The sequence below is a fragment of the Carya illinoinensis genome, chromosome 9, assembly GCF_018687715.1.
Source record: "Carya illinoinensis cultivar Pawnee chromosome 9, C.illinoinensisPawnee_v1, whole genome shotgun sequence".
Classification (NCBI taxonomy): Eukaryota; Viridiplantae; Streptophyta; class Magnoliopsida; order Fagales; family Juglandaceae; genus Carya; species Carya illinoinensis.
Genome location: NC_056760.1, coordinates 11,607,077 through 11,620,659, shown reverse-complemented (window position 1 = coordinate 11,620,659; position 13,583 = coordinate 11,607,077). Strand labels below are relative to the sequence as shown.

General features: G+C 34.9%; 1 protein-coding gene across 1 annotated transcript; it reads left to right on the top strand.

The window, feature by feature from the left end:
- Positions 1-4,845: 4,845 nt before the first annotated feature.
- LOC122276800 (zinc finger BED domain-containing protein RICESLEEPER 3-like) lies at positions 4,846-12,379 on the top strand. Its single transcript, XM_043086703.1, has 3 exons — positions 4,846-5,040; positions 11,762-11,910; positions 11,995-12,379. The coding sequence occupies exons 1-3, from the start codon at positions 4,846-4,848 to the stop codon at positions 12,377-12,379; spliced, it is 729 nt and encodes a 242-aa protein (XP_042942637.1).
- Positions 12,380-13,583: the final 1,204 nt, after the last annotated feature.

Below are 13,583 nucleotides of genomic sequence, written 5' to 3'. Positions count from 1 at the left end.
AGTGGGTTGCTAAACTCTTAGGATTTGATTTTGAGATTCTTTACAAACCTGGGAGGGAAAACGGCATAGCCGATGTGCTTTCACGAAGTGGTTTAAATTATGAGTTGGTTGCCATCTCTGGACCGATATGGGAGATTTGGGATGACTTACGGAAGGCTACAAAAGAGGACGCCATTTTGGGCCCTTTGGAACGTCAACTACAGGCAGACCCCCTCTCTGTTGCGGGTCATAATCTGAAAAATGGGTGCATCATGCAAGAAGGTCGTATCCTTGTTCCTGAGGTTCCAGCCATTATAGAAGCTCTATTACATGAATTTCATGACAGTACCGTAGGTGGGCACTCAGGCATTCTTCGTACGTACAAGCAGCTTTCTTTGCTTTTTCTTTGGCGAGGCATGAAAAAAGATGTTCGACTCCACATCCAGCAGTGTGACACTTGCCAACAGAACAAGTATGATACACGACAACCAGCTGGCTTGCTTGAGCCATTACAAATTCCATCTAGGGTGTGGACCGATGTGTCCATGGATTTTATCGGTGGACTTCCGAAATCAGCCGGTAAAAACTCCATTTTTGTGGTCGTCGATCGGCTTACTAAATTTGCCCACTTTAGTGCATTGGCCCAACCGTATACAGCTCGAGATGTTGCAGATGCATTCGTTCGAAATGTTGTCAAACTTCATGGACTTCCATCGTCCATCGTCAGTGACCGGGATCGCATTTTCATGAGCCATTTCTGGAGTGAGCTCTTCCGTTTACAGGGCACTACGATGCGCACTAGTTCCGCATATCATCCAGAAACTGACGGACAAACCGAAGTCGTAAACCATTGCTTGGAGCAGTACCTTCGCTGCTTTGTACACACGACGCTGAAACGATGGGAAGCTTTTCTCGCCTGGGCTGAATTCTCCTATAACACCTCTTTTCACAGCTCCATACAGATGACCCCATTTGAAGCGCTTTATGGCCGCCCTCCTCTCGTTCTAAATGCTTACATATCGGGTTCCACAGCAGTCGATGAAGTCGAGAGTGCTCTTGTTGCTCGCGACGACATTCTACGCCAACTCAAGACTAATTTAGCGATCACTCGCAATCGCATGAAACAACAAGCTGACAAAGCCCGTCGGGATGAAGTTTTTGCTGTAGATGACTGGGTCTATTTAAAGTTACAGCCCTATCGACAACACTTTGTTCTTAAGCGTCCATATCAAAAGCTGGCAAGCAATTTTTTTGGGCCCTATCAAGTTTTGGAGCGCATCGGCAACGTGGCTTATCGCCTCCAGTTACCTACTGATGCTAAAATCTACTCTACCTTTCATGTGTCCCTCTTAAAGGGACGCCTTGGGACTTCCACAGTTGTACAACCCACTCTACCCCTTATACTAATGATGGATTGCCCCTGCTACAGCCTGAAGAAATCTTGGGGTCACGTTGGGTCCAGAGTGCGAGTGGTCGTGTGAAGGAAATTTTGGTTCACTGGAATATTTTACCTGCCGAAGACGCCACCTGGGAACCACTTTCGACTATTAAGGAACAGTCTCCTACTTTCAACCTTGAGAACAAGGTTCGTCTCGTAGGGGGGGAGGGAATGATACGATTACTCATGAAGCCACACCACGTAGAAGCATGAGGGCTACTAAACCGAACATACAGCTAGCTGACTACGTAGCTTGAATTGGCAAGCTGACTTTCTAATATTTTTTTCCATGTAGAGATGTTATTTTATTTCTTTTCCTTACGTTAAGATCGTTTACTTTCTTTATTGGTATTGTTTCTTTATTCAACCATTGTTTTCTTTTGATGTAATTGGTTTATAACCAACGATGGGAATGGGCAATGGTTTTTTATGCCAGAAGTAATCAATAAAACGTGGTCTTCTCAATACCGTGAATTGAGTATTGGTCCCTCTGCACCGTGAGCAAAGAACTTGGGTGCTTATACCTATCAAACTGCCCAGCTCGATTCAACATCTTAAAACGGGCAACTCAAGCCAAAAAGAAGTAGGCGTTCTAAATAAGCAAGACAAGTGTCTAGAGTTTAATCTCCAAAATATCAATGGAGGATTTCAAATGGGTCTGGTGCTTTAGATGGACATGAATGGAATGACAAAATAAAAGGGTGCACCTAAACTTAGAGCTGGGTCTTTCGGAGTAAGATTGTCTATGGTTTTGGAGCCAAAAATTGAAGGAATCAGATAAATATGAAGTTAAAGATGGGATTGCAAAGCAGGAATTTCAAAATCTAAACCCACCAAAGAATAAGGAAAACCGAAAGCCTCAAATGGTGGAACTCGCGTTTGGGTGATCTTTCGTAAGAAGAAGATACAGCTTTTTGGATAACAACATTTTCATAGATTCGAAAAAGAGAGTTTGAAGATGAGAATAACAAAGAGAACATGGTAGGGGACCAAGAGTACACACATGCATAAGGGACTTGTGTGAAATTCAAAGGAATCCAATTTTTTACCTTATGAGGAAATAAATTTATAGTACTTTTTAATCATGCCACGTCAGTACGTATTTTTCATTTCATTTTTTTTCAAATACAATTAATATTTTTAACATCAATGTTGAACGACTTGGTAACAAAAACACGATAAGAAAATCTAAAAGACTAATAATTTTGAATTTAATTAAATACATTATTTCTATTTAATATTTTCAACTCGATAAATATGTGTTAGTTGTTTATGGAGAATATTTAACCTACGATAGATATATCAACTTGTTGTTAATTTTACTTAATTCAAATTAAAGATTATGATAATAACATTAGATACAGTTTTAAAATATATGAGTTTTGTTCATAAGAGTGCACGAGAATTTTAAATTTCTCTCAAAGCAGTTTTGTACAAGAATGACTGATTCCAAAACATACACGTAAGGGAACTTCTCCGATTTAGTATCCAATGTAAGACTGATCTTTATATAAAGAAAAATTCTATACATAGACAATTTCGTGTACGCCTTACAGAAAAATACAACCTAGCATTCCAGGTCATAAATGAAATGCTTGTTTCATTTAAGAGAGAACATAGCGAGAGACTATGGGTGGTAATAAATATTTTTTCAAAACGGTGTGTTTCAAATTTTCCTTCATCTCCTTCCTTTTCCTTAGGCATAGTCGATTTCCTCCCCACTCTTCTCGATCCCTAACCCTAACCTATCATTCTCTTGTCCCTCTCCTCCCCCATCTTGTTCTACATAACTCATTCTGACCCAATTTTGTTGAAGCTGACTTTGTCTCGAAGAGTTATAAGGAGTAAGTGTCAAGAGAATGGAAGAGAGACAACGAATATGTCAAATGAGCATCAATCAAAATTAGGGAGCGTTTCATTTCATTTAATCTAATCATTATAATTTTTTTAAACTATCGCACAAAATATAATAAACAATTTAAATTTTTTAAAATTTTAAAATAATACTAATATTAAAATATTATATTATAATAATATTTTATTCAACTTTCATATAAAATCATTACATCTCATATATAAATTTAAACCAGCTAGACAGCTTATCTTGAAAGTTAAAATTTTCTTCTAGACATTCTTAGAATGCAGGACTAAAACTTCATTGTGTTCAAGGCTATGATTTTTTTATGCATTATTTAATCAGTAATATTTTACATGCTTGAGATAGGAGGTATGGTTTATTTTACCACTAATGGTTTTCGTTTCACTATGCAGATAGAGAGGGATACAAATGGGATGCTGCAGTGCCATCCTTTTCCGAATGAATATGTTGAATATGGTGCTACAAAGGATTGGTTATGAGAAACAGAGGCCGATGGAGTATTCGTTCTTCTTCTTCTTCGTTGATTTTCAATTTTTTTTAAGGAAAAGTCTTTTTGCAAGCAGTATGCAGACCGAGTTGCGTACCATTGCTGACGTGGACAAAATGAAACGCGGCATGTTGTCTAGAGCAGGCGGGAATGAATTTTCAAGGAAATGAATTTCGCATTCTCTCTCTCTACATTCTCTTGTTTGGAAATGAATTTCACATCTTCTCTTCTCCTCTCCGTTCCCATTCTCTGAGAAACACTTCTCCCCTCCCGTCTGGTTTCCTCTCCATGTTCTCTTCCAATTTTTGTCTATCAGTAATCACTACTGCCGCGGAATGCAGCTTCTCAAGTTACACCCCTATATTTGGGTTCCGTACCCTAACCCAAAAGAGGAGTGTTGCTGGGTGCGACGGCGTTGGGCTGAGGTGGTGTGCACGACGAAGAAATTTCGAGCTAGAGGAGATCGCGGCGATTGCTATCGGCTTCCTCTATGTGTGGTGGTGGACTTCGAACAAGGAGTAACACGGTTGTAGTTGATGCCACAGAGGGATGCTTCGAGGGATCGTGAGGTGGGGCTGGGCTACAGCGTTGTCAATGGTGGCCCAAGCTGGTTTGACGGTGACAGATTGGGTTCTAATATTAGGAAAGAAACGGTGGTTTCTGTTTAGTGTTTGTGGTGGTTGTAGGGAAGAGTTGGCAGTGCTCTGTTTTGGAAAAGAGAAAGGGGTGTCACAGTGCAGAATGGTGTTTTTAGGGAGGAGTTTTGGAGTGGAGGAGATGACCTTTGACAGTGCTCTATTTTGGTGAAGAGAGAAACAGAGGCTTCACTGTGTAGAGTGGTGGCTGCAGAGAGGAGTTTTGGCTTAGAGGAGAGGACCTATGGCAGTGCTTTGTTTTGGCGTAGAGACTAGAGAGAAACAGGGGTTTCTTAGTGCAGGGTGGTGGCAGCATGGAGGAGACTCAAGGTGTGGAGCTAATCGTGGAGGTGGCTGCATATTGGGTTGCTTTGGTGGTTAGTTAGCCGTGGCCATGAGTGGTAAATGAGTTAGTTTTTATTGTGAAATGAACGAGTATGGAGAGGTCAATAGAGCCCCAGTCGGCACCGAAGAGGACAGAGGTGGGGCTTACATGGAGGAGGATGACACTGTCACCGGGGCGGATGTAGTGGTGGACGGCTCAACGGACAACGTAGGCGGACTCATCGGAAAGATCGACGACCACGATGAAAATGCAAAGGACTTGCTCGCAGAGGCTACAGTGGACGAACGGGAGAGATGAAACAAATTTTTGAAGACCTTTCGTGTTTTCCCTCTTTTTACTGTATTTTTTTTACTTGCCACATCATCAATGATCCGCATTTTCGTCTCCGATATGCTTGCATATAGAAGAATTCTTTTTTTAAATAGGCATTAGTCAAATTCGTGCACAGTTTCATACGCAAAGTTGCCTATGTAGTGGGATTACTATGTAAAATGAGTAGTGCTACTATACCTCTTCAATTTGCCTAGTGGGTGTGCTCCTAGTGTAAATTAAACTTATTTATTTATTTTTTATTTCAAACATATTTTAAAACATAAAAACTTAGAAATACACTAATAATCACTTTCTTAATCGTAAAATTATTTTAAAAATAATTAAATATATAAACGATTAAAATAAAGAGACAAAATAAAAGAACATTCTAACATTATTCATGTAAAATATAAGTCAAATTACGACTACAAATTTTCCTTTTAAATCAATGCAATATGAGTCGGAGGCTCGGAACTCCTGGCAACGGAGGCCCGGATAGACCTACGTTGTGGACCTAAAGTGGGACTAGCTCGTTGAAAGTTGAATCTCACATAAAGCAACCATTACGATTGGGCCAATTTCCAGACCCGAGATCGACGTATTTTAGGCCGAATTTATTCTTCGAATCCAAAGCTAAAGTAAAAGTATTTCAATAGGTTTGGGGACCAAGCCCTCCCCCCAAGTCAAAATGCTCCCCATTATAGATGCCATTGGGGCCGTTCTTCTTTATACAACTTTTTTTTTTCTTTTTTCTTTTTTTTAAGTCCACTTCTTACTGATATTATATTATGTCATCTAACATTAAACTTTTTATTTTAAAAATAATATTTGATTCAATAATTAATGGATAATACTTATATTAGCACCTCGTAATAAATATTATTGATCTTATAAATTGTTAGAATATACAAATCATACATGATTCGAGCAAGTGCCAAAAAGTTTAAAAGCATCTCTTCCTAACACGGGTGGAGTTTTGTTACAAACGTTCTGTCATCTCAAATCACAATATTCGTCATTTTAATGTCTCAGAGGTTATTTCAAAATAATTTACCTCTCATTTTATTCTTAAATATCACTTAAATATAAATATTTTTAAATTAATCATTACAATTTTTTCAACTCTTAAATAAAATATAAAAAACAATTCAATTTTTTTAATGTTATAATATTTCTTATTTAACTTTTTCTCACATTTTTTAAAATTAAATAAATATTTATATCAAATTATTTTACTATTATTTATAAATTATTTTATTATTATTCATAAAATTATGATTCTCTTACCATCTCATGGCTGGTTTTCAATTGATAAGAGTGCTGTTATGGTGACAATCTCGGTCACCTGTCCAACCTTTTTTTATTTTCAAATAGAAAACAGCTGAAATTAATATGAGGATTGATAGGATCTTGCTTTTGAAGTTCTCTTATATTTTATTAGAGTAATGATACATATAAATGTAGAATTATAAATATTACATAATTGTTTTAAAAAAAGTGAAATTTATTATTAAAAAATTAATTTTTTTTTTTATATAAATTATATATTAATTTATTTTTTTCGATTACACATTACTTATACAACCACAGTTACAAATCTCATCTCTGATCTCATTAAAGGTGGCTTCGAATGCAACGCCTTTGTGTAAAGTATTTTTAATATGAACCCCCACCAAAAAGTTGTAACTTGTTGGGAGAATAAGCTCTCCACTCACAATATAATATAGATGAATATTATTGGTTGCAGTGTTAGTAAGATTTGATGTTTTTCTAATCATCTACAGGATTTGCACCCAATCGCTTTATATAATATCAAACAGCTCTATTATATATAATTATTTTTATATATGTTTTTTATACTCAATTAATATAATTAATATAAATAATTATTTTATATTAAAAAAATAATATAATCAATCATATTAATAAATTGTATAAAAAAATACGTAAAATTGACTATACATAATAATTTTGAATATCAAATCATATACTTTCCGTGTGGATCCACTTTTTATTAAACACTATCTCAATCTCAATCTTTAATAGGCAATATTGTAGATCTCTCGTGTTAGGTAATGTTTATTATCAAGTTGACCATAATAGTTACAAAATAATAATAATATATATATATACATAATAATTATTTTTGAAAGTCTTTATCTAATTTAAAATTTATATTATTTATATAAAAATTAAATTGAAATATATTTTTTTAATATTAGAAAAGTGAATTTATTTTATTAACTAATTAAATGAATATCTATGTAAAATAATCGCACAAGTGTCGTAATTGATCGCTTGAATGATGCCGTCCTTCGGCTCCGAGATCTGGGTACGACAATTTTGGGCTCTCACGCGTTAACGTCCTTTTATATTCCAACTAACTTCGTGGGGTCCCCGTGTAGCGTGTTTCGTTCATGAGAAAGGGGTTAAAAACTTTTGTAAAGAAGTAACGCTAATGATAGATTTATCACTTTTTCATAAGGCACAAGGCTATCATTATTCATACACAAAACATAAGGCATGTCTTCGGATTCTCCCGATTCGTTCTCTGTCAGACTATAAACCTTAACCGTTGAGACAAACACTTCATTGTCCAAATTAATAAACTGCGAAATCCTCACTAGCTTGTGTCTTGTGATCCTTGTGAACCGAGTCGAACCCGAATCTGTAAACCCACGCACCCTGTAAGCCCGACCCGTACCTCTTGTTTCTCTCGACAGGCAAAAAGGGTAAGACTTTGTGTTTTCGGAGGAAAGGGTTCCACAGAGCGATATCTTCCACCACGTTAGCAATACAGAGCCATTCGTTGCAGGAGTCCAATAATTGAATCCGATTGCTGTAGCACATCAAAGGGTGAGCGAGATCGACAGCATTGTTCATTACGTGGAGGTCCACGGAGTATAGCTCGGAGTCCTTTCAGAGTATAAGGGTGAGTTTGGAGCCAGTTTCGGTGGAGTTCTTGTGGTGAAGGTCGAGAAGCCTGGACTATCAATCAGGCACTGCCATGACTTGGAGACGGACTAGAACTGAAGGAGTGGCTTAACAAGTAATCGGCAGAGTCGCAGAGTATGTCAGTGAGTACATCAAGAGGCATCCCCGCCATGGTTGAACTGATCGCCGAGGTTGGTTAGAGAGCATCTACGGTGAGGGTTACGTTACGGCTGCCGAACCTGTGGTTTGAGAATTTGGAATGGGCACCAGTACAGAATCTACAAATTGCCGGTGGAAGTTGTTAGAGCATTGGCATTGGCTTCAAATGAGAATATCAAAAGCTAAGCCAAATGTATAAAATGATGAATATGTGTAAATCATAACTGCATTAGATTCATCAAATGAGAAATTAGAAGTTTTGAACTACAGTAAATCTATAGTTTCCTTCAAATTTGAAGGGTTACTATACACTCATCAACCAATTATTTTACTACATTTTAATTCCCAACTGTTGTACTTTATTTTTCCTCTCTCATTTTTTTTCCCTGCAACCTTAGTTTCATTTTAGTTTTGGATTTATGGTCAACCCCAAGTATAAAATTAAATTATTAATGTACCTATAGTTAGTTTAATTGCTAAAAATGAAAAAAAATATTATTATTAAAAAAATAATATTATATTATTATTTTGATGAATTTAATAGCTAATCTAATGTGGGATTATGGATAGGAAGGTTTTAGATTTATGGAAAATTTGTATTTTTCATCAAATTTTGAAGATAACTTTGATGAAGTTAATGTGAATGCTCTTAGACAAAATGTCATAAACAAACATTAGTCATTATGCTTCTTTTCTAAGTTTTCTTCTTGAATAATGATAGCATTATCTCTGTTTAACTACTCTTCTATTATTTTTTTAATTTTTTAATTTTTTATTAAAAAATTCACTATTAATAAAATTATATATTTTTAAAAAAAATTTTAATGATTAAATATATTAAAAAAATACTTAAAAGAAAATAAAAAAAAAACAAATACATTGTAAGTAATAAAGTGGTGGTGAAAGAGTGGTAAGTCTATCATTATTCAGTATAAATTGCATCTTTTTTTTTTTAACTTTTTATTTCAAGCATTTAAAAAAAATCAATATATTAATAGTGACTTCCTTAATCAGTAAACATTTTTTTTTAAAAGAATTTAAATACATGGATGATCAAAATAAAGAGAAAAATGAAAGAGTATACTAACATTATTCATGTAAAATATAAATCAAATTACGACTACAAATTTTCCTTTTAAATCAATAAAATATGAGTCGGAGCTCCTGGCAATGGAGGCCCGGATAGACCTACGTTGTGGACCTAAAGTGGAACTAGCTGGTTGAAAGTTGAAACTCACATAAAGCTAGGGGTGTACACGGAACCGGTAAACTGACCTCCACCACGGCAACTGACTGCCGGACACCGAAACAAGCCGGAACCGACGAAGAATCAGTCAGCCGGCGGTAGAAATTAATGGAAACTGACTTCGATCGGCTCGGTCTCAGTTAGACCACACAGAAAATCGGTAAACCGACCGACCTTATATATATATATATATATTATATACCGTCGTTTTGTTTAAATGTGTGAGAAAAAAAAATTAAAGCCAACGATGCCATTTGGTTGGGAACGAGTTAGGGTTATTCCCCTTCCCAATTCACCCCCTTTTCCCTTTTCTCTTCTGCCGCCCCCTCCCCCATTCTCTCTCTCTCTCTCTCTCTCTCTCTCTCTCTCTCTCTCTCTCTCTCTCTCTAAGTTCAATGGCACCAACCGGTGACTCCCTCAAGCCTCTATGTTTTCCTCTGGCCTTCGTGACTCCCTTCGGCCTCTATGAGTATTCTGACCCTCATATCAGTTATTGTTAATACTTAATATACTATATAGTATATCAGTTATTGTTATACTTAATATACCTAATAATCTATTATATATATAAATTATAATCTGTTAATATATAATCTTTTATACATATATATAATCTGTTATATATACAGCTAGATATATAATCTGTTATATATATTAACTCATATAATCGAATCATGAAGTTTGAATTGAGCTTTACTTTTGGAGAAATATTCTGGTTTACCATATCTTTCTAAAGGCAATGTTAAATGGGACAAAAACAAATTAGTAGTTAAAAACGTAGTTGTATTCAGATTCTTACTTTAGCATAAATGGATTGTATATATAATCTGTTATATATATATATATATATATATTAACTTATATAATAGATTGTATATATAATCTGTTATATATATTTTTTAGTATATCAGTAATTGTTATACTATATTTTGTTAAGAATATATAACATATTGTTATATATATAGCAATCTCATATAATCTGTTATATATATATATAATCTGTTAATATATAATCTGTTAGTTATTGTTAATTATTTATATAAATTGAGAGAAGATGAGTGAACAACTTAGATTAGAGTCTTAGACTTATGATGTTTGTCATGTTGGAAACTAGCTACTGGGATATTTTGTTTTATGTTTGCCATGTTTCAAACTTGTAATGTTGTATGGGATCTTAAAAATTATAAACATATAACATTTATATTTTATTTTATAATTTAAATGGATTATTCTTCGTCTCCGATTGATGTTGATACAAATGAACCTCAACCAATAATTAATTTGAAAGAAGATGTGAGAGAGACCTAAATGTCAAAACTCTCTAGTGCCCCTACTAGTTGTACTTATCCATTACCTAAGAAATGGAAATGGACAGACAAATCGATTGTATGAGATCATTTTACGAAGGTGGATGATTGTCCTGTAGATGATCCGAAAGCTAAATGTAATTATTATGGCAAGATGTAAGCTTGCCACTAAAAGAGGAATGGAACTTCAAAGATGCAAAATCATTTGTTTTCTTTCATAAAAATCCTCATAAACGGGGACCTTTGGATATGTATCAAAAAATATTGACATGTGATTCATCACTTGAGGAGGGGGTTGGAGAGAGTGATGGTAGTACATTAAAGATTCTTGTAACCCACAAATTTAGTGAAGAGATTGTGAGTTGACTATTGCAGAAATGGTAATTATTAATGAGATGCCATTTAGGGTTGTTGAAGGACAGAGATTTAGAAAATTTGCTTGGTCTCTTGAATCCTGGTTTAAAGTTCCATGTCGTGTTACAGTTGCAAGAGATTGTATGAAGTTATATGAAGTAGAAAATGGAAAACCTAAAAAAGTGTTTAAAGATGGTGGCATGAGGATTTCATTGGCGACGAATACATGGACATCAATACAGAATTTGAATTATATGTATCTAACTGCACATTTCATTGATAAGAATTAGAAATTGCAGAAAATAATAATTAATTTTTGTTTAATCCCTAATCATCCAGGGGATACCATTGGAAGACATGTTGAGTTGTGCTTGCTTGATTGAGGCATTGATAGAATATTTACTGTAATTATTAATAATGCAAGTTTGAATAATACTGCAATTTTCTATTTGAAATAGTTTTTGACAGGGAATGTGTTGGGGGTAAGTATATGCACATGAGATGTTATGCTCATATATTGAATCTTATTGTGAGTGAGGGTTTGAGGGAGTGCAATGATGCCATTACAATAGTTAGAAATGCAGTTAGATATGTGCTTTCATCCCCCACAAGATTAGACAAGGTTAAGAGATGTGTAAAAAAAGAAAAATTTGATTATAAGAAAATGTTGTGTCTTGATGTACAGACACGATGGAACTCAACCTATTTGATGTTGGAAGCGGTTGAGAAGTTTGAGAAGGCTTTCAGACGGATGGAGAGTGAGGATTATAATTTCCTCCCTTACTTTGATAATTGGCACATGGGACCTCCTAAAACTACGGAGTGGGAGACAGTGTGAGTGTTTGTCAAGTTTTTGGAGATGTTTTATGAAGCCATTACTATATTTTCTTAATCTTTATATGTGATAGCCAACATCAGTTTTTTAGAGACTTATGATCTTCAAACTGAATTGATTATGCTGAGCGAGAGTACTAATACTTGTTTGAGGAGTATGGTCATAAACATGAGAACCAAATATGATAAGTATTGTGGGTCATTAGATATGATGAACTTATTCATGTTAATTGCTGTTGTGCTTGATCCACGAAGCAAGTTAGAATTTCTTACTTTTCATTTGAAGAAAATTCATGATGAGTTTCGTGCTGAGGAGATGGTTTCGAATGTGAGACAGATATTAGCAGATTTGTATGCAGAGTATAATGTTACATTCGGTTCCACCATGAGTACCCCAGTTTCTCAACCTCCTCCAACATCTACATTCATGAATGAAGGTAATGGCAAACGTGAGACCAAATGGTTCTAGTAGTGGTATAGGGCATCTTCCGCCATGGGATCTAGTATTACCAAAACTGAAGTGGATCGATATGTATCAGATGGTTGTGAGACACTCAGCCTATTGTTTGACTTCTTGACTTGGTGGAAAATAAATGAGACTAACTATCATATATTTGCAAGGATTGCACGAGACTTATTGGCTATGCCTGTTTCTACGGTTGCGTCCGAGTCAGCATTTAGTATGTGAGGTCATGTGCTTGATTCTTTTCGGAGTTTATTGGCTCCGAGAACTGTTGAGGCACTTATTTGCACTCAAAATTGGTTAAGGCATCCGTCAACACCCATTGATATCCGAGAGGCTATAAATAATGTAGGGATCTTTGTAGTAGAATCGGGTAATGTTTTCTTTGTTTTCATTATAATTTAATTTTGCATATTTTTTATAATATGAATTCACTAACATTTGATATTTTATCCTTATTTATTCTTATAGAGTTGACTGCATAATCGAACGTGATAAGTATTGACGATTGAAGATTGAAGGCTTGAAACAATAATGAGCGAACATGAAGATCGATATTCTTAATTTTTTGCATTGTTGCTATGTTTAAGTCTTTAAGACAATTTGTTTTCATTTATTTATGTTATTTTTTTACTTGCATTTTTGCTATGCTTAAGACAACTTGACTTATTTTTCAAATTTGTAATATGTAATGCTAAATATCTAGTAAAGTTATTTTTATTTTTTTTAATTATGTAGTAAGTAATATAGTAATTAGTTAGTTAATATGATAAATACTTTAATTATTTATTATTTATATTTATTTTTAATATGATGAATGATGAATTTACAAGATATTGGATGATGAATTTAGGAAAATATATATATATATATATATAAGGAAAAAAAAAAGCCAAAACATGTATTGGATAAAAGGCCCAAAACAAGACCCAAAACTCATGGGCCAAACTGAATTACCAAACCGAAACCGACCGTGATCGGCTGGCAAAGGAACCGGCCAGTTTTCTCCTCTATGTACGGTCAGTTTCGACCGATTTAGCTCATTTTTCTTAAAGTGCCGATCAGTTTCAGTTTAGGCAGAAAATCAAAACCAACCACTCAGTTTTCAACAAAGCAACCATTACGATTGGGCCAATTTCCAGACCCGAGAACGAAATATTTTAGGCTGAAGTTATTCTTCGAATCCAAAGCTAAAGTAAAAGTATTTTGA

Excerpts from the sequence above, each read along its gene's own strand:
- LOC122276800 (XM_043086703.1), top strand. The coding sequence starts at position 4,846 with ATGAACGAGTATGGAGAGGTCAATAGAGCCCCAGTCGGCACCGAAGAG. Across the intron at positions 5,041-11,761 it reads ACTTGCTCGCAGAGGCTACA|ACACGATGGAACTCAACCTA; the intron begins GTGGACGAACGG and ends CTTGATGTACAG. Across the intron at positions 11,911-11,994 it reads ACTACGGAGTGGGAGACAGT|TTTTTTAGAGACTTATGATC; the intron begins GTGAGTGTTTGT and ends AGCCAACATCAG.